Source organism: Schistocerca nitens, chromosome 4, assembly GCF_023898315.1.
Source record: "Schistocerca nitens isolate TAMUIC-IGC-003100 chromosome 4, iqSchNite1.1, whole genome shotgun sequence".
Classification (NCBI taxonomy): Eukaryota; Metazoa; Arthropoda; class Insecta; order Orthoptera; family Acrididae; genus Schistocerca; species Schistocerca nitens.
Window position 1 is genome coordinate 460,261,763 of NC_064617.1, and position 22,661 is coordinate 460,284,423.

A 22,661-nucleotide genomic window follows, 5' to 3' on the forward strand; every position below is an offset into this window, starting at 1 on the left:
GGGTCCAAAAGCACTCCTCTCACGATTCCAGCCCACGGGTTTATGCAATAGCGTGCCTGAAAGCGACGTTTACGGGTGACATGTGAGTTGCGTTCCGACCAATAGTGTTATGGAGGGTAAAAATATCTTCGGGAGGAAAGCTAGATTAGTCAGTGCATATCACATCATTTATAAAATGTTTGTTATTTTCCACTTGGTGCAAAAGCCATTCACAAAACTGTACCCCTCGAATGCAGTCTTCTGGCTGTGTTAACGTGTATGTGTCAACGGATGCGGGTCTTCGTCGTTCAACGCTTCAACAACCAGTCTTTGAGATATCCGGAACTGCCTTGCGATACAACGGGTACTGAACGCTTTCAAGAATCACATCCTCTTTCTGTGGAGTACGTCTAGTCCTTGGACAGTCTCTGTCTATTACTCGTGGACGTAGATTCCCGGTTTCCCGAAGGCGTTACTCCAGGTGACGAAAAACATGTTTGATAAAATTTTTTTTTTCACGCGACTGTCAACTGCATCAGTATACTTGGTAAACGCTGTGCTGTCATCACTATACATGGTAAACACTGTTCCGCCTTCCAATATGTTTATCCACAACCGGTTTCTATCGTTGATCAACTCACAGTGGAAAAATATTGTGACAACTTCACATGTCATGGTTTCATCTTACAGTGTTTTGTGTTTGCTTAAGCCGGTATTATGGCGAGAAGTATGTTTTTCTGATGTTTGCAAGTCAGTTATGGCATCTTTTCTGGTTAAACAGCATGTATGACATGTGAAGTTGTCACAATATTTTCCCACTGTGAAGATGATTAATGATCGAAACCGGTTGTGAATAAATATATTGTACGACAGCACAGAGTTTACCATGAATTTATCCAAGTTCTTATTAGGGCGGACATCTTTGAGGGCACCGTGCAGCACACGCACGAGCAGCAGCAGAACCTTGGTTATCGGATGCACCCATTACCAAAGTCATATCGACGTATTTATCGTTTGGGTACTCCATCCGGAAACCGCCCTACATGAAATTGACAGGACAAGTTATGGATGTGGGCTGCGCGATTAATAGACACATGAGTGCAGTTTAATGCATCCGACTGTCATCTGGTAGACTATTGTCATGTGACAAAATGATGTCCTATTGATAACTAACGAGAACTAGGGGACCAACAGCTAAAAGATAAAAAAGGAAGTGGACGTGGATTCGGGCCAAAGCTCCATGGTGGATGTTTGGTCCTTGGTCCAACAGACAATTCAGTGAACTAGGTAGTGCTGGATGACACTCGTTCCTCTGTACATTCTGGTGCGCTGCACAATGTGACAGTGTTGCCAGCTCCTCGTTTCCATACATGTGTTTAAAAAATGCATCCGATCTGATTTAGCTAGATAAACTTTTGTGTTGACTCTGGATGAGGACTCGGTTGCCGACATCCCAGTGCGGACTTTTTTCTTACCCTGCATATGTATATATACGCATTTCTGTACCATTCATCCAACTGCGATGAAGCTTGGATGAATTGTTCACGTGACGGAAAAGATTTCTGAATTATTACAACCATTTTACAACAGATAATGATTGAGTCTTTCAAACAACGAAACTTTGGCGAGTTTAGGCCAATCAGCGAAGACCAAAAGAGGGTGAATACGGGAAAATTTCGTGTAGCCGCAAATTTTTGTGTGGTGGTAGGCGGAAGTGTAGTGAACAACATACTAAAAACACTCACCTGCGTGTGTTTTTTCAAGCTGTTCTTGAATAACTGGAAAATGTTTCTCAGTACAAAATTAAGCTACATTGAGTTTCCCACAGAAATTTTCCTATTCCCTTTTTCTCTATAACTAATAGTTTCTGAATTGCAGGGGATGGAAAAATCGCATTACACATTGAAGACAGTGTTTCAGTGGTGCAACATCAATGTTAATTGTTAACTGGTTAAGACCAAATATTAAATGACTATACCATATTCAGTGAAGTAAATCATTTATGAGGGATAAGTTATGGTCTGGGGATGTGTCTAGTGGCAGTAAGGGTGAGCGGCAGTGGAGGGTAGAAGTGTGAGCGAAGGCAGGCCACCAGAATACTTCACTCACCTGTGCGTCTGTAGAGCTAGCGAGTCCCTCCTCTCTCTAGGCCAATACGTCGCAGGTGAAATATCCCCTTTGAAAAATTATAAATGGCTGTGCTGGTAAACCTCTTGCGTTATTTGATTTTCAAACAGCTGAGCAAAACTGAACGTACTCAGACATTTCTCTCTTTACTTATTCTGATCATCACTAAACTGACACACAATGTTTTTTTTTTAGCGCAACGCAAACTGACTTTCAATAAACCCTACAAATGAATGGCCCTGACTAACAATAACCTATACCTTTCATGAACCACTTACCTCACAAAAATCTTCGTTACTCTGACTACTGCAATACAGCGAGCACCACCACTGCCAGCTAAATAAAAGATTCTAATTACTGAAGGCACTAACTACTGACAGGCATAATCAGCAAATGGAAGATTTTAGTAGAGAACAAACAATGTATTTACCTAAATAATGTTCAAAAGTCATATCAGTTCATGACATCCAGTCTTACAAATTTCCTTTTTCTGACGGACACACGTCCAGATCGTCCGCTCTCAAAATTCTGTTATCTCTCTCCCCACATCCACCACTGCTTGCGGCTCACCTCCAACGGCGCAACGCTACGCGCTGTTCACATCCAACTGCCCAACACTACAATAGCAAATATTCCAACAATGCAAACCAGCCACAGACTTCACACAGCACAGTAAGTGATTTTCACATAGAGCGCTACATGGCGTTACCAACATAAAAACCTAAACAGCCTACTTACACAGCACAGTCAGTGATTTTCATATAGAGCACTACGTGGCGTTACCAACAAAAATACCAAAACAGCCTACTTACACAGGAAACAACTCCACCCCATTTCACAGTCATACTGACCCTTCCGCAGCACACCTTGTAAATTACTGGTGACACAATGTGCAGACACAAACGGAGAGTATATATTTTACACAAAATGTGTTAACAGTAAATGGAATACAGATATTAGTCATTAATAAAACTACACATACGAAGAGAATGTATATCCGAGGTCTGTTCAAAAATTCTGGAAAGTTCGTAATTTCGCGCCAGTGGAGTGTTGGAGCGAAATGCGGTTGGCATCCCTGCACACACCTGTGTTTAAGGGGAACCGGAGGTGCCTATGCTGCCCATGTTAAAATCACTAAGTTTGAGGAACATTTATGAATAAACTACCAAATAGAAAAATTTGAATTTTTTTAAAAATATAGAGTGGTTTAGTATTGCAGTTATGACAGAGGGATTTTGGAGTATCTTTTCTAGTTTCCTTCCAATTATTTTTTTATTAATGACCCAAACGTTTTTACAAATAATTGCTTCATAATTAAACTGAAATGAAACTACTGAACATTTTGCCAAATGGCTGTGTTACAATGTAAGTTTGACCACTAGGAGTGCTGTATAAAAATTTCATCTCTCTAGCTTGAGTGGATTTTGAGAAAATGTTCCTTATATTCGAAAAATTCTAATTTACGGGAAATGGCTATCAAAGTTTCTCAATACATTCCTGCACTATAGGATGGATTATCAGGGTCTTCTTTTTCATCCTCCAAAAGCTTCCTCTTCTGTCTTCTTTCCTGGCCTGTTGTTCCATCATACTTCATATACCTTTCTCTTCTTTCTGCTCCTCTTATCCTTTCTCTGTCAATATTTCTTAGTGCTCGTACAGTGTTCACCCCAGCTGTAAATCCTAATGCCTTCAGAAGTTCACACTTCACACTGTTCCCTTGGTTGTAGGTTGCTATTGCATCATAAATGCCAAAGTGCAGTGTTTTTATGCTTACAAACACCCTTTTAGGAATCACTTTCCAAATCAAATTGTTTACGCTCTCATTAGGATTCTGCGTCTTTCCGTGTAGACATTTGTGTAACAATTCCGGCTGTGCTAAGTCATGAAAAATTGGTTTTATTGCATTTATCACAGCTGCTGGCAAACCATGTTTGTGATGATAGTCCTTTTTTGCATTATATTTGCACCAGAAATCTTTTGGGCACAGGCTGTGTTGAGTGTATTCATTGGAAGAGGCAGTATGAAGGAACAATGCCCACACTGCTTTTCGCATGTCACTAACATTACTAGTATTTTGCCTTATAGCATACCCATAGTATGTCTGTAGACGTTCAATCACCTCAACAGTAAGCCTGCCTCTCCCTCCTGTTGTCTTTCCATCACTGAGCTTACTTGAACCCAAAGTTTGTTTGAGCCTTCGAAGCCGTGCACCCATACGCTTTTTCACATGCCCAACGCATTCCAAGTTTTCAACTACAAATTCATTTCCATATGGTTTCAGTTCCTCTATAGTCTTGAAACCATTGGCGTCACCATCCCCAAGGTAGTATTTGTGCCTAACGTTGTATCTGGGAACTGAACGTTCAAAAATTTGTTTCACTCCATCCACTTCCATTGTTCCACTTGATCCACTAAAATTTTCCTCACAGGTTTCACTGTGCTTTCCTTTGATTTTATTTTTGCACCTACAATGTTTTGATAATATTGCAACATCTATCACTTTTGCACTATCACCACAAGTAGCAGTGACAACCCCATTCAGGGATTTATGACCCCTCTTTTGCCAGGAACCATCTAATGCCCCTACCAAATCCCTACAACCACCGTTCATTTCTACAGATTCCTCCACTGCTTCCTTCATGGTTTTCAAAGCCACATCTTCAACAGAGGATCCTACCAGTTCACAGTAGTACCCAAATTTGCTTGGAGGCGATGGCAAGTTCATAATAACACAAAACAGTTTACCAGCAGCAGACCCTTTTCCAATGGATCGAAGACCATACACAAGTCGAACATCCACATCAAACACTCTAGATCGTCCATTTTCACCAAAGAGACTGGCATGTGAATTGTAGAAAGTCACTTGATACTTGCAACATACACAGATTATCTTCATCTCACAAGCTAAAGCAAAGTGCTTTGTTATCTCTAGTCCCACTCCTACACTTGAACACATTTTGCACAGAACACTTTCTTTCAGCACAGAAGATAATAATCCAATATTCAGTACTTCGTTAATATCATCGCTGTCACTAACATATTCACTAAATCTGTCACTTCCACCAGTCAGCTTCTTGCTAGAAGATGTCACAGGGCTATGGCCGGCCATGTGTTGCTTAGCAGAAGAACGCGCTGTTTCAGTTATTGTAGTATCACAACTTGGTATTAGTGTTAATTTTCTTTTCCCTACGTTCTTCCTCTTCTTATATACACGGTTACTAAAACGTGGCATCGTAACCAGAACAACGCTTTACACAAGAAGTATAACACTACCAACATCAGGCGCAACACTGAACTAATTCGAAACGGTAAACAACAAAGATACGATTTTCCGCGCTCTTAGCGCTTCATTTGTCACAGAAAACAATGTAGCCAACCCTTGCACACTCGCTGTATGCGTAACATAAGGCGCTGTATGCGTAACAGGCCGAGAAAATCACAAGCACTTCGCCAGGAAGTCACGAGAGGGTGTTAGATGCATTCAGCGGCCGCCCATTTCCTCCGCAGGCGTGGGGGAAAATGGTAATAATTCCACTTCTAGGGTGAGTAGAACAATAATTCAAAGTTTACATTAAAGAGGAATGTTCCAATTAATTCTCGGTAGCAAAAAAGAAAAAAAAAAAAATCTAAATTTTTTGGATTTGACCACCTCCGGCTCCCCTTAATATGTAACTGCCGGAAATTTCATTGTTGTATGTGTATTAGTTATTGTTCAGTGAACAGTAAGTAGGACGTTGCGTCACACGGTTCGCGAATTTCGAGATGGCAGAGTTAGAGGAGCAATGCGTCTGCGTTAAATTTTGCGCGAAACTCAAGAAAAGCTTTACATAGACACATCAAATGATGCGGGACGCTTACGGTGACGAGTACTTAAGCCGTACTCCGTGTTACGAATGGTTCTCACGGTTTACAAATGGCAAGACGGCACTTAAAAATGACCCTTATTCACGATGCCCTTCGCTGCCTACCGACGAAGCTCATCTCAGGAACGTCAACGAAATCATGCTTGTCAATCGAAGACTGACTGTCCGAGAGATTGCAGAAGAAGGTAAAATTTCCTTTGGATACCATCATGAAATCTTGACACAATATCTTCGAATGCATCGTGTTACAACCAAGTTCGTCGCACGGCTCATGAGCGAATTCCAGAAATACCTTCGCCTCGACGTCTACGAAGAGCTTTTGGATGGTGCAAATGGGAACGAGATGTTCCTTAATAGAATCATAACTGGTGATGAGACGTGGGTCTGCGGGTATGATGTTGAGATCAAGCTTCAACCTTCACAATGGGTCAGGAAAGGTTCTTCAAGACCAAGAAAAGATCGTGAAGTCAGGTCAAATGTTGATAGTTTTCTTTGACACTGAAGGATGAGTTCATCATGAATTCATTCCATAGGCAGGAACTGGTAATCGATGGCACTACAGTGACGTGTTGCGACTCCTGCGAGAAAATGTAAGAATGAAACGGTCTGAAATGTGGCGAGGCTATTCATGGCTCGTGCACCGCGTTAATGCGCCCGTACGTTCATCCCTGTTGTTTGTGACTGTTGCAAAAGCGATGTCACTGTGCTGCCTCGTTCCCCGTACTCTCCAGACCTGGCCTCTGTTTACGTTTTTTGTTATTTCAAAGTTCAAAACCCCTTTGAAAGGACGAAGATTTGCATCAATAGACGAGATAAAAGAAAATTCGCGGAAGTTTTTAACAGATCTCGTAAATCTCCGACCACCACCTGGCGCTGCCAGTTGGGAAAATGACTGTTAGTCATTCTGTACAACTGTCGTGGCTATCTTCTGGGAAAGGTCAGTTCCCACACCAAGAGAACTTCTCGCTCTTTAGTTTACACTGTACCCTCCCCAGCATATCCTGTGCAGCTCCCGTAAGTGAATAGACAAAGTAGCTTCAGTGCGTTCATGTTTAAATAGTGGAGTGATTTTCTGTTCATTAAGTGAGTACTTATTTGCCGTAACTGAGAGAGTTTCTATATAAAATATGTTTCTACATTTTATATAGAAACTCTCTCAGTTACGGCAAATAAGTACTCACTTAATAAACTGGGAGATCCAGGGCTAACCAAACTCTACCATCTGGTAAGCAAGATGTATTGAACAGGCGAAATACCCTCAGACTTCAAGAAGAATATAATAATTCCAATCCCAAGGAAAGCAAGTGCCGACAGATGTGAAAATTACCGAACTATCAGTTTAATAAGCCACGGCTGCAAAATACTAACACGAATTTTTTACAGACGAATGGAAAAACTGGCAGAAGCCGAAGATCAATTTGGATTCCGTAGAAATGTTGCAACACGTGAGGCAATACTGAACCTACGACTTATATTAGAAGATAGATTAAGGAAAGGCAAACCTACGTTTCTATCATTTGTAGACTTAGAGGAAGCTTTTGTCAATTTTGACTGGAATACTCTCTTTCAAATTCTGAAGGTGGCAGGGATAAAATACAGGTAGCGAAAGGCTATTTACAATTTGTACAGAAAGCAGATGGCAGTTATAAGAGTCGAGGGGCATTAAAGGGAAGCAGTGGTTGGGAAGGGAGTGAGACAGGGTTTTAGCATCTCCCCGATGTTATTCAATCTGTATATTGAGCAAGCAGTGAAGGAAGCAAAAGAAAAATTCGGAAGGTATTAAAATCCATGGAGAAGAAATAAAAACTTTGAGGTTCGCAGATGACATTGTAATTCTGTCAGAGACAGAAAAGGACTTGAAAGAGCAGTTGAACGGAATGGACAGTGTCTTGAAAGGAGAATATAAGATGAACATCAACAAAAGCAGAATGAGGATAATGGAATGTAGTCGAATTGAATTGGGTGGTGCTGCAGGAATTAGATTAGGAAATGAGACGCTTAAAGTAGTAAATGAGTTTTGCTATTTGGGGAGCAAAATAACTGATGATGGTCGAAGTAGAGAGGATATAAAATGTAGACTGGCAATGGGAAGGAAAGCGATTCTGAAGAAGAGAAATTTTTTAACATCGAGCATAGATGTAAGTGTCAGGAAGTCCTTTATGAAAGTATCTATGTGGAGTGTAGCAATGTATGGAAGTGAAACATGGACGATAACTAGTTTAGACAAGAAGAGAATAGAAGCTTTCGAGATGTGGTAAATGGAAACGTCGTGTGACGAGGGCCTCCTGTCGGGTAGACCGTTCGCCTGGTGCAAGTCTTTCGATTTGACGCCACTTCGGCGACTTGCGCGTCGATGGGGATGAAATGATGATGATTAGGACAACGCAACACCCAGTCCCACAGCAGAGAAAATCTCCGACCCAGCCGGGAGTCGAACCCGAGTCCTTTGGATTGACAGTCTGTCGCTCTGACCACTCAGCTACCGGGAACGGACTCGAAATGTGGTGCTATAGAAGAATGCTGAAGATTATATCGGTAGATCACATAACTAATGAGGAGGTATTAAATAGAATTGGAGAGAAGAGAAATTTGTGGCGCAACTTGACCAGAAGAAGGGATCGGTTTGTAGGGCATATTCTGAGGCATCAATGGATCACCAATTTAGTATTGGAGGGCAGCGTGGAGGGTAAAAATCGTAGAGGGAGACTAAGAGATGAATACACTAAACAGACTCAGAAGGATGTAGGTTGAAGTAGGTACTGGGAGATGAAGAAGCTTGCACAGGATAGAGTAGCATGGAGAGCTGCATCAAACCAGTCTCTGAACTGAAGACCACAACAACAACAAACAGTAACTGAGAAGCGTTTACCTACAGAGTGATTTTAGTATCCTATGTAATGTTCGCGAGAAAGGAACATGCGGTTTGGTAAATGCCAGTTATTGGAAAATATGAGGAGGCTAATAGTTTCAGGAACAAACAGCATGGTGTAGTTCATGCATCTTGCAGAAAAGAGTAACCAGAGCTATTTGAATTGAAAGATTATCAAGAGATGCTCTTTTCAGAGGAGCAGCCTTCAATATTAGAGAATTGTGAAGGTGGTCAGATGAACCCTCTGTCAGGCACTTAAATGCGATTTGCAGAGTATCCATGTAGATGTAGATTATGACGCTAATTACGATTATACTCATTTAAGAGTGGGTACTGAGAAAATGGATAAATTATGTATATATTGCAATGTCCTCAGATTTGAGAACGAAACGCCACGAATGTGCTGTACGGGAGGTAAACTGAAACTGCCACTATTACATTCACCACATTGGCCATTGACAATGTACGTATCAGATGACGAGAGCCCACCAAAATATTTCTCGGCGAACATGACGTCATAAGCGAGTGACTGCGTTTGAGATCGCTCTCTAAGTTTTCATATATTTTTAGGTTTCAGATACATATTTTAACGGTTTTTGTGATAATATTTACTATAAAAGTGACGTATTAGTGGTTTCTTCATTCACCTCTGCCTTTCTTGTGTTGTGACCTGATTTTTGTGTTTCGTATCGAGCAACTTAACCTCTTGCCTGTGTTTACATTCCGCGCTGACCAGTTGCAGATGTAGCGGCGCATCGAAAGCTAAGTACTAATTAATTGTTTGTGTATAGTGGTTTATTTAGGAACTTTAGTAGTCTTCAACCGGTGTTCTTGGTGTTTTCTGGTGAAATAATTTCAGAAGAACCTTTTGGGAACTGTTTTCAGCTTCGTTACTGTGCCATTAGACGTTTGATTCTCTTTCTGTATTAGTCTTTTGTTGTATTCACATTTGTTGTTTATTAATACTGTTAATAATAGTAGTTACTTCCCTTGTAGAGTAAGTTTGTGATTATTGTAGTCAGGTTTTTAACATCTTCTTATTGTAGTAGCGGAACTTAGAAAAAGTAAAATTTTATAATGAGTGAGAAGTGTAGGCTTTGCCGTAGGTTCGTGAGTAGTGGATTGCGGTGTGAGACTTGTTCGAAATATTTTCACTGGGGGGAATGCAGCGGGGAAGCCAGTGGGTATTCTGGTGAGATCCTCTCCTGGAACTGCAGGTTATGTAGCAAGAGTAAGTTGATAGAGGAGCAGGAGCGTAAGATCTGTGCCCTTCAGGTGCAGTTGAAAAACGCACAGGAGGAGGTAGATAGGATGAGGAGGGAGAAGGGGGTTGGGGAATGGGAGCTGTCTGTTGGCAAGAGATCTGCTATGAGAAGAAGATTTTCAGATAGTTTTACTATTGGTGTTTACAATAGATATGACCGTCAGAGTCTAGTGGAGAGGAATCTCTAGTAGCTGTAGATTTAGGAAGTATGCAGCAGACCTCAGTAGTTACTGTGCCTAGAACAGTCGCAAAGTCCAAGAGGAAGAAGAAGGTTCTGATGTTAGGTAGTTCTCATGGCAGAGGTGTAGGCCAGCAGTTGCAGGAAGTGCTGGGGATTGAGTACCAGGTCACCAGCATTGTGAAGCCTAATGCAGGGTTGGCTCAGGTGACTGTTAACATAGGGTGTGTGTGTAGGGATTTTACTAAAGAGGATCAGGTAGTGATTGTGGGTAGGGCTGGTAATAGTATTGATAGGGATGGAGAGTATAACATAGATGGTGACCTGGAAAAGATAGCCACTCAGACTGGCAACACGAATGTGCATTTCGTGGAACTGCTTCAGCGTCACGATCGGCCTCATCTTAATACATCCGTCAGGCGTAATAACATGAGACTTGGGGGTGCGCTGATGACAGAAAGCATGGGTCACATTTCAGTGGTGTCGGTGGAGTCTATCAGCAGGACGGGTTTCACTAGACATGGTCTGCACCTCAACAGGTATGGGAAGGGGAGGTTGGCAAAGCTTATAGGTGACAGCATAGGTGGGGTGGGTAGGATCACTCATGGGAAAATTCCTGCAGTAGTGGGTGTTAGAGCTTCACCTTTTTCAGAGTGAAGTCAGCTGATAGGTATTCCTGCTTAAGGGAAGTCTCTCTAACAAGGGAATCACTTTTGACAAAGCTTAGGTATCCGAGTAATGAGGGAATTAGTATATTTCATCAAAATATACAAGGTATTAGAGATAAAGTTAGTGAACTGCTTATAGATGTTGACTCTGAAATTATTGGTATATCTGAACACTTCTTAAATAAGGAGATAATTCAGAGGCTTCCTTTACCAGGATACAGGTTGGCTGGCAGCTTTTCGAGGAGCTCTTTGCGGTGTGGGGGAGTAGCCATGTATGTGAAAAACGGCATCACATTTGTGTTAATTGATGTTTCAAAGTACTGCACTGAAAAGGTGTTTGAATGTTGTGCAGGTGTGGTTAGATTTAACGGAGCTAAACTTCTAACTGTTGTTATTTATAGATCCCCAGACTCCGATTTCACAACATTTTTGCTAAAGCTAGTGGAGGTTCTTCGTTCACTTTATAGGAAATTCAAAAAGTTAGTTATATATGGTGACTTCAATATCAATTGTATAAGTGATTGTGCAAGGAAGAGGATGCTGGTAGACCTCTTTAGTTCATATAATCTTATGCAAACCGTATTCTTTCCAACGAGAGTGCAAGGTAACAGTAGAACAACCATAGACAACATTTTTGTTCATTCCTCATTACTAGAAGGGCATTCTGTTAGCAAAAAGGTGAATGGCCTTTCAGATCATGATGCACAAATTTTAACTTTAAAAGATTTTTGTGCTGCAACACGTGTTAAATATAGTCATCAGCTGTTAGGAAAGCTGATCCAGTTGCTGTAGAGACCTTCGTAAATCTTATAAAGGAACAAGAGTGGCAAGATGTTTATAGCGCTGATATAGTAGACGATAAATATAATGCTTTTCTCAAGACTTTTCTCATGCTCTTTGAAAGTTGCTTTCCATTTGAACGTTTAAAACAGGGTACTAGCACAAACAGGCAGCCTGGGTGGCTGACTAGAGGGATAAGAATATCTTGTAGAACAAAGTGGCAATTATATCAAAACGTTAGAAACAGTCAAAATCTAAATGCAGCAGCCCATTACAAGCAGTATTGTAAGGTGCTTAAAAATGTTATTAGGAAGGCAAAAAGTATGTGGTATGCAGATAGAATAGCTAAGTCTCAGGATAAAATTAAAACCATATGGTCAGTCGTAAAGGAAGTTGCTGGTCTGCAGAGATAGGTCGAGGATATAGAATCAGTGCATAGTGGGAATGTCCGTGTTACTGATAAGTCGCATATATGTATAGTATTTAATAATCACTTTCTGAATATAGCAAGTGAACTAAATAGAAACCTAGTCCCAACAGGGAATCATATAGCGCTCTTAGAAAAAAGTGTTCCGAGACTGTTACCTGAAATGCTCCTCCATGATACTGACAAGAGGGAGATTGAGTTAATAATTAAATCACTAAAGACCAAGAACCCTCATGGATATGATGGGGTATCTAGCAGAATACTGAAGTATTGTTCTATGTATGTTAGCCCAGTTCTCAGCCATATCTGTAACTTTTCCTTTAGGAGTGGTCGGTTTCCTGACCGATTAAAGTACTCGGTAGTGAAGCCACTTTATAAAAAGGGAGACATTGATAGTGTTGACAACTTTAGACCTATTTCTATGCCATCGGTGTTTGCTAAAGTTATCGAGAAGGTTGTATATACAAGGTTACTGGAGCATTTAAATTCACATAATTTGCTGTCAAATGTTCAGTTTGATTTTAGAAATGGTTTAACAACTGAAAATGCTATATTCTCTTTTCTCTGTGAGGTTTTGGACGGATTAAATAAAAGGTTGCGAACGCTAGGTGTTTTCTTTGATTTAACGAAGGCTTTTGACTGTGTTGACCACAAAATATTACTGCAGAAGTTGGACCATTATGGAGTAAGGGGAGTAGCTTACAATTGGTTTGCCTCTTACTTTAAGAACAGAAAGCAGAGGGTAATTCTCCGCAATATTGAGAGTGGTAGTGATGTTCAGTCCCAACGGGGCACTGTTAAGTGGGGCGTTCCCCAAGGGTCGGTGCTGGGGCCACTGCTGTTTCTTATTTATATAAATGATATGCCTTCTAGTATTACAGGTGATTCAAAAATATTTCTGTTTGCTGATGACACCAGCTTGATAGTAAAGGATCTTGTGTGTAATATTGAAACAGTAACAAATAATGTAGTTCATGAAATAAGGTAGTGGCTTGTGGAAAATAATTTGATGCTAAATCACGGTAAGACTCAGTGTTTACAGTGTCTAACTCACAATTCAACATAACCGATATTTTGATCAGACAGAATAGGCATATTATAAGCGAGACGGAACAGTTCAAGTTCCTAGGCGTTCGGATAGATAGTAAGCTGTTGTGGAAAGCCCATGTCCAGGATCTTGTTCAGAAGCTAAATGCTGCTTTATTTACCATTAGAACAGTATCTGAAATAAGTGACACTTCAATACGAAAAGTAGTCTACTTCGCATATTTTCATACGCTTATGTTGTATGGTATTATCTTTTGGGGTAATTCTTCTGATTCAAAAAGGGTATTTTTGGCTCAAAAACGGGCTGTTCGAGCTATATGTGGTGTAAGTTCGAGAACCTCTTGTCGACCCCTATTCAAAAATCTGGGAATCCTGACATTGCCCTCACAGTATATATTTTCTTCAATGTCATTTGTTGTTAGCAATATTAGCCTATTCCCAAGAGTTAGCAGCTTTCACTCAGTTAATACTAGGCAGAAATCAAATCTGCATGTAGAATGCACTTCCTTGACTCTTGTGCAGAAAGGAGTGCAGTATTCTGCTGCATCCATTTTCAATAAGCTACCACAAGAACTCAAAAACCCTAGCAGTAGCCCAAACTCTTTTAAGTCCAAACTGAAGAGTTTCCTCATGGCTCACTCCTTCTATTCTGTCGAGGAGCTCCTGGAAGAGCTAAAAAATTAAGCAAATTCCAGTGTTACGTTGTTGATTTTCTTCATTTAAACTTACGACTTGTCACCTGAATATGTTTTTTTATATTTCATTTTATCTAATATCGTGTTATAATTTCATGTATTGACTCGTTCCATGACCATGGAGACTTCTCCTTAATTTGGTCCCACGGAACAATAAATAAATAAATAAATAAATAAATAAATAAATAAACAATTGATGTTTTCAAATGACATCGATCGATGTTCGCAATATTGCATACGAGAATCGAGTGACAACATTCAAAGTATAAGAGAAAATTTATCATCGTACAGGATTACCTCTCGCACTGACGAACGCGCAGATCGCTAATTCCTTCAAATTTATGTAACGGGGAACACTGATGAACAAATCGATCAACATTATCCGTTCAAAATGGGCAAAAATTTACTATGTACGCACTGGATGGAAAAAAGTATTGTGTATCCAAAAGCACATCAATAAACAAAATTTAATTACAAACACTTTCTTCCTGTGAGTGGCATTGCAATGCATGCCGGGTATTAGCTGCTCAAATATAAAAGCAAATTTCATGAGTAGTTTAACAATTATTAAAAATAAAATGCAAATGAAACAAAAGAGCTTTAATTCTGTATTTTGTGATTTTATTTGGCATAAAAATCAATGAACAGAGGTAAATGGATCATCTATGTACCAGTATGAGTGGACCTGAAGACAACGGATTTCTCTGGGAAAGGACACTACGATCCAATTTCTCCAAGCAGATGTGGGATAGAGACTCCTTGCATATTTTGTTCGTTGATCAGAACAGCATTTGCACAACTGATGAGCCACTGTAAAGAACTGAGAAGATTTATGACGTAACATAACACAAAATTTCCGATATATATTTTGTTAGCCGTGTGGTTAAGGGCGCTGCAGTCTGGAACCGCAAGACCGCTACGGTCGCAGGTTCGACTCCTGCCTCGGGCATGGATGTTTGTGATGTCCTTAGGTTACTTAGGTTTAACTAGTTCTAAGTTCTAGGGGACTAATGACCTCAGCAGTTGAGTCCCATAGTGCTCAGAGCCATTTTTATATATTGTTATCGGTAAACTAAACAGTAGTCAGGAGAGGAATACTTCTATAAACTTGACAATAGTGCGGTTTTAGCATTGGAAAAGAGGTCATTGGACGACAGGAACGAAAGTTGTTAGCAAATAATTCATACTGCGAGACCTGACCGATTGGGTTCAGTGAAAAACATAGAGCTAAGTTTACTGAATATGGATGGAGGGTAACATAATGTGGCAGACTTTGGTGTGGGACTCTATGTGAAGTATCTTAGTGTCTGCTGGTTTGTCACACAGTGCCAGTACATGGACTATGGCTACCACTTGCAATCATTGCCTCTAATGCCTGCCCGTTATAGATCTCTGCCTTTACACACTAATCAGCCAGTAGCTTGACATACCTCCTGTGCAAAATGCGCAGCAGTCAACATCGTCAACTACAACATGCACTGTCTGGTAATGAAACGCACCAATTGTCTCGAACTAATAACTGAGGGAGATGACCTTGAGATTATTTTGTTTTCTTAATCTTAATATATGACGAAAATACGTTAACTGTTTGGGAATAGGTTTCTTAAAGGGTATGAACAGCTATGTATCTGTGGTTCAAGCTAGATACTTTTTGTGGAAATAAAAACGATTTTAATTACATTTCTAGTGCTGTTGTCTGATTGTCATTACAAATTTCATACTCAGGTACGGTTTTTACAGTTAATGAATGTGATTCATATAAATTAGCTTTTATTGCTTGATAGAAAAGAACATCGTTACAAGAAAACACTGCCCACGTCGAGTTTGTAACGCAGAGCATTGTTACATACAAGGCTGCCAATGTGTAGGTATTAACAACTTCGTCACTAGAGTGTTACTGAACTTACTAGTAGTTGTATTGAAAGGACGTGCGTAGGTAACAAAGAGTATATATACATCATGTGGCAAACAAAAATTAATGGTAATTAATATGAAAATATACATACATTACAAAGGCCAGCTTGTAAATGGGATCTGAAGAAGAAGCCAGGCTTGAGAAATGGAGTAGAAGGTGATTTGGTTGCTCCTGTGCAGTAAATTTGACAAACATATCGCGATGGTAACATTAATCTTAAGTAGCTGTCACAAAAACTATTGTTCCTCCATGTGCAATGAGAACTGTCCTGCAGGTACTACTTAATGTCTATGGACTTGGCATCTGCAATGTCCCCTTTCGAGAATTCCAGAATGGAATCTGGGTTTCCTCACGTCGTAATGAAAGGCTAGAAACAGAGCGCAGAGGTCGCACTCCAACATCCCGATCCATACCTACCAGCCTGCTAGGATACTCACCCATCAAGCAGCCACCTAAGGTGCTATCGAAGTGACTTCCGTCTGGACACTTGCTGTGCGATGCTTGTAGGCTGCTGTCGCAGTAGTAGTACCAGTTACAGTTCGACGTATCAGCGAAAATGCCGCTGGAAGGACACGTGAAGTCTGTTCCTGTGCTAGAACACTCGCCCATCAAGCAGCTACCCACGGTGCTATCGAAGTGGCTTCCGTCTGGACACTGACTGTGCGATGCTTGCAGCGTGCTGTCGCAGTAGTAGTACCAGTTGCAGTTCAACGGATCTGCGAAAAAGCCGATGGACGGGCACGTGAAGTGCGAGCTGCTTCCGGGGCAGACTGTTGTGCACTCTCCCTGTAAACACCCTCCAACCGAGCTGTCGAAATGAGTACCACTCGCACACGTAAGCTGCGTCGCTTCCGAAGCATCGCCAACGCAGTAATAGAAAGAGGCACAATCGGCTGGATCTGCAAAAAAGCCCTGCGACGTGCACTGAAACTTAGTGCAGCTGTGGTTGTAACTGATGAAGTATTCGTCAGCGTTGCAGTACGCCGCTTCTGGTGACGCACCTGGGCCACTGCAGTAGTAGTAAACGGAACAGTTATTCGCATGTCCGTAATAATAAGTTCCGTTGCATGTAGAGGGCGCAGGCGACTCATTATTGACTGGACAGTCTGGGGCAATACCTATGCAAGTGGTCATGTCAGCACCGATTGCAGTACCACTAGGACACTTAGCAACAGTTAAGGTCGGTACACTACCAGCGGTGTTACACACAAAGTACACAGACGGATTTTCAGGTGGAAATCCGGCAATGCCATCATTATCACAGGCAAAGGAACAGACGGATGGTTGCTGAGTTTTGCTGCAGTCGCCCTGGCAGGAATCGTAGTAGGTGCCGGCGGGGCACGGGTTGATGGTCGACGTGTAGCTGCCGTCGCTGTTCTTTGTGCAGTCCACGTAGTAGCCGCAGTCCGTGGGGTCCGGCAGGCGGCCCTCGGCCGCGCAATAGACTATGGGGGCAGCCAGTTGGCAGCAGGCGAGCTCTGGAAGGGCCGCCAGCGCCAACATCTGTTTACGACAGAGAATTTTTTAGGGACAGCAGGAAATTTCTGAAAAATAAAAGTGCACGGTGACTGGTAAAAGAAGGACAACAACCAATATCACTGTAAGACAAAATTAGGCAAATAACTAAGAATCGACGTAATGGAAGATATAAGGTGCCACTGGAAGCCCAAAGCTCGAACTGCCGTAGCTAAAGTAACTGTCAACAGAAAGAGGAAATTACTATCTGTAAAAGGCAGAAAGAGAACACAGGAGAAAAATAAAGAAATATTTCATCTGGAAGTGGCACTATATCGAGCTGTAAACTGGACATCTGGACATGTGGACAACGAGTAGAAAAAAAGAAAGGAGGTTGGAAGCATTTAAGATGTAGATGTAGAGGAGGCTGGAAAGATGTAGGTAGCTACAAGAGCAAATAAAGACTTACTGGAGAAAGTAGGGGAGAAAAGAAGGTTAATGTAATTTATAAGAGAAAGGAAGAAGAAATGGATTGGTCATGTGTTGCGGTAGGACTGGTTCATAGATAAAGCGTTGGAATGATTAATGTGCGGGAGAAGAACGAAAGGACGGAAGGAGATCATACACGATGATAGATGAAATTAAAGGAAATGTAAGCTATGTGGAAATGAGAAGAATAGCAGAAGGCAGAGGAAACCGTGTAAAGACCTGCCTACAGACAGAACACATTATACTGTTTTACTGTTTATGCTAACAAAAATAAATCATTATTCGCTGGTCTTTAGAATTCATGTAACGAACGGAAAATTGTTTGTACACACATCAAAAAAGGTTCTGCATCACCTCGGTTCCGAGAGTTCCGGAACCTGTACAGAGATCAACATCATCTCCGCCCTTTCTATTGCTCTTGAATCCCACATATTGCACGCTGTACCACCATACAGCGAGACCTTCAGAGGTGGTGACCCAGACTGCTGTACACACCGGCACCTCTAATACCCAGTAGCACGTCTTCTTGCATTGATGCATGCCTGTATTCGTCGTGGCGTCATCAGGGCATCATCAGGGCACTGTTGGTCCAAATTGTCCCAGAGTGGTTGGTGGGTCGTCCAAAAACAGCCCTTTTCAATCTATTCCAGGCATGTTCGATAGGGTTCTTGTCTGGAGAACATGCTGGCCACTCTAGTCGAGCGATGTCGTTATCCTGAAGGAAGTCATTCACAAGATGTGGACGATGGGCACGTGAATTGTCGTCCATGAAGACGAATGTCTCGTCAATATTCTGCCGATTTGGTTGCACTATCAGGTATCGTACAGCCGTTCCAGCACCTTCCATGACCACCAGCGGCGTACGTCGTCCCCACACAATGCCACCCGAAAACGGCAGGGAACATCCATCTTGTTGCACTCGCTCAGTCCGGAGCCGCGTGACAGCTATGGTCGCAGGTTCGAATCCTGCCTCGGGCATGGATGTGTGTGATGTACTTAGGTAAGTTAGGTTTAAATAGTTCTAAGTTCTCGGGGACTGATGACCATAGATGTTAAGTCCCATAGTGCTCAGAGCCATTTGAACCATTTTTTTGTTGCACTCGCTGGGCAGTGTGTCTAAGGCGTTCAGCCCGACCGGGTTGCCTCCAAACACGTCTCCGGGAGCGGTCAATTAGGCATGTTGCTGCGCCTATCTGTATCGCAGCGCATGTTGTCGTGGTTGCAGAGATGGACCTCGCCATGGAGGTATGGAGTGAAGTTGCGCATCATGCAGCCTATTTCGCACAGTTTGAGTCGTAACACGACGTCCTGTGGCTGCACGAAAAGCATTATTCAACACGGTAACGTTGCTGTCAGAGTTCATCCGAGCCATAATACGTAGGTAGCAGTCATCCGCTGCAGTAGTAGCCCTTGGGCGGCCTGAGCGAGGCTTGTCATCGACGGTTCCTGTCTCACTGTATCTCCTCCATGTCCGAACAATATCGCTTTGGTTCTCTCCGCGACGCGTGGATACTTCCCCCGTTGAGAGCCTTTCCTTGTACAAAGTAACAATGCGGGAGCTGTGGAATCGCGATACTGACTGTCTAGACATGGTTGAACTACAGACAACACGAGCCGTGTACCTCCTTCCTGTTGGAATGACTGGATCTGATAGGCTGTCGGACCCCCTCCGTCTAATAGGCGCTGCTCATGCATGGTTGTTTACATCTTTGGGTGGGTTTCATGACATTTCTTAACAGTCAAAGGGATTGTGCCTGTGATACAATATCCACAGTCAACGTCTATCTTCAGGAGTTCTGGGAACAGGGGTGATGCAAAACTTTTTTTGATGTGTGTTGTGTAAAAAATGGCGTGGGGAGTTAAAAAATACACTTAGGCAGCAAGTAGGACAGGAGAAGTCACCAGACGTTCGGCTGTTTATCTCTCCTGTGTCAACGTCTTATCTCATAGTAACACATTCAGTGTCTTCAATAATTTGCTCTATATATTCTGACTTCCGTCTTTTCCATGCTTTTTAACGTTTACTATACCTACTCCTAGTGCGTGGAAGTTATTTCCTGATGTCTTAACGCGAGTCATGCTATGTTGTACTTTCTCCCAGCCAGTTTTTTTGCGCATATTCTTTTCTTCGACTAGTCTGTATGGAGCCTCTGCTTTTCTTATCCTATTAGTAAACATAATATTCACAATTTTTCTGAAGCACTACACCTCAAACTCTTCGATTTTTTTCCCTGCCGGTTTTCCTACATTCGATGATTCTCGTCTGTCGAATGTTGTGCATCAGACATGCATTCTCGGAAAAGTCTTCCTCGAATCAAGGTCAATTATTGATACTTGTCAACTTCGTTTAGGGAGAAATTCTCTCTTTACCTCTGTTAGTCAGCTTCTTATGTTCTAGTTGCTTCGTCCGTCAAGCATATGTTCCTTATTTCCTTCCGAGGTGTCAGATTTCATTCACGTTGTCTGCCACATGGTCCTCAATTTTGATGTAATGTTTATCGCTTATATTATTTCTGCTACTCCTTATTACTTTCGTCTTCCCTTAATTTGCTATTAGTCTGTGTTCTGTGTACTAGTCGCAGTTGCCTGCATGTTCGTAACCGCACACAGCCGTCAAAGCTGTTTTATTGATCTTCACGTGATGCATTTTCTAGAGAGCTATTCAGTCGACTAAAAGTTGCGATCGTCGGCGAGTGGGCGGTCTGCGACAGAATCGGTTGCACGTCCAGGCGTCTGAAGTTGTGGGGAGGCTGTTAGCCGTTTGAAGAGCATGTGGATTAAGAAGCCAACAGTAAAGAAGGCGCAGTCGCAATACGTCAGATTAGGGCTGCATAGGTAAACTTTAGAATTAAAAATTATTAACAGTTTTGACATATATCAAAATAAACCACGTCATAATAATCGCATGCGCTGAGGTGCATGTTAGACGATTTCACCATATATATAAATAAAACTGCCGAAGTTATTACAGCAAACGTATGCAGTTACAAAATTTTTTAAAAACGAATAATAGTTTGACAAACATTTTATTAATGATAGTTAAAGACACTAGCTGTCATCACTAAAGGCCACACATATGTATGTAATTTATTTATTGAATTATTACATGTGTTATACTTTTTTAGGCCAACGGCCCTGCCGCAGTGGTAACACCGGTTACTGTCAGATCACCGAAGTTAAGCGCTGTCGGGCTGGGCTAGCACTTGGATGGGTGACCATCCGGTCTGCCGAACGCTGTTGGCATGCGGGGTGCACTCAGCTGTTGTGAGGCAGACTGAGGAGCTACTTGATTGAGAAGTAGCGGCTCCAGTCCCGGAAACTGACATTCGGCTGGGAGAGTGGTGTGCTGACCACATGCCCCTCCATATCCGCATCCAGTCACGCCTGTGGGCTGGGGATGATACGGCGGCCGGTCGGCGCCTTTGGGACTTCATGGCCTGTTCGGGAGGAGTTTAGTTTTTTTAATACTTTTTTAAATACGTCAGTGTACCAGAACATTGTATTCTCCCCACTTAAACATAAAATGAACGCATCATGACTTTCCTTGTACTTTTCTCTATGTTACTTAGTACATACATGTAGATTATTAAATGATTTGTAGCTTTTCAATTAAGCGTTAAATTTGTGCTTTAAAAAAGATTCTTGTCGGCAACGGCCTTGCCGCTGTGGGTACACCGGTTCCCGTGAGATCACTGAAGTTAACCGCTGCCGGGCGTGGTCGGCACTTGGGTGGGTGATCATCCAGGCCGACATGCTCTGTTGCCATTTTTTCGGGGTGCACTCAGCCTCGTGGTGCCAATTGAGGATCTACTGACCGAATAGTAGCGGCTTCGGTCAAGAATACCATCATAACGACCAGGAGAGCGGTGTGCTGACCCCACGCCCCTCCAATCCGCATCCTCCACTGAGGATGACACGGCGGTCGGATGGTCCCGGTAGGCCACTCGTGGCCTGAAGACGGGAGTTCTTTAAAGATTCTTGTCAGTTTAATTTTAATATAACAGTGGGTACCCCCATTGAAGTGAGTGCAAAGAGACGTGTCTATTTGACAGGTTGCTTTTATTTTTCAGCATGTTTTAACAAGAGTATCTTGGTCAAGCAAGTGTGCATAAATTTCATATTTTATTTAACTCTGCATAAATTACTAGACATAGAGCAATGTATATGGTCTCAGGGGTCCGGGAGCAGTGAGCAACCATGAATCGCTTTAGAGTAGCTCATGGATGCATTTCCTGCAAAGTTTATTTTTAAAACTGATGTATTAATGAGAACTAACACCTAAATTGGACATCTTTTTAAATATTTTTATGATACGAAGAACGGGAAGCGGCTAAGGATGAAACATGGTATTTCTTGCAACTGCTGCAGCCTTATGATGACCGCCTTTTTAGAACGAAATTTAAATAGACAAATTTATATGTCGTTACTATTTCATTGAAACATTAAACACAAAAACACAGCATGTCAAATTTACATTGAGGATACAGAAGTCTACAAGACCAATTTTTCTATGAAACTAATCATGCAAACGTCACACTATAGGTCTCTGACTTCTGTCTGTAGCCGCGTTTCCGAACTGTCAACAAAGCCGGAAAATCAACTCCACTGCGCAACTCTTTACAAGCTGAATAGCAGTGTCACAACTTGATTTAACTGCAGTTTCATTAACTGAGTGTCTCTCCTGAAAACAAAAATGTATTTTCATAGTCAAAATGTTGGGAAAATTATTGAGACGTTTATTTCTCTGCTCCCATATGATGAATAATTTCTTCTGTCTTATCGCTTAAAAGCCGACCTTTTTTTTTTCCTTAAAATAATACTTCTACATCGGCTACTCGCTGTTCACCTTCCGAGTGACAGTAATCTTTGCATGGAATCTATTGCAATGTTGGTGTAAACTGAATT

The 22,661-nt window shown here is 41.8% G+C and overlaps 1 protein-coding gene across 2 annotated transcripts in view; it reads right to left on the reverse strand.

Annotated features, from left to right (window-relative positions):
• Positions 1 to 15,650: 15,650 nt before the first annotated feature.
• LOC126251422 (peritrophin-44-like) overlaps positions 15,651 to 22,661 on the reverse strand; it is a 144,869-nt gene continuing 137,858 nt past the window's right edge. For both annotated transcript variants that reach the window (XM_049951837.1, XM_049951836.1), the window contains exon 2: positions 15,651 to 17,315. In XM_049951837.1, the coding sequence (XP_049807794.1) occupies positions 16,101 to 17,315 (1,215 nt within the window). In that variant the 3' untranslated portion in view covers positions 15,651 to 16,100. The remainder of the gene's footprint in view (positions 17,316 to 22,661) is intronic.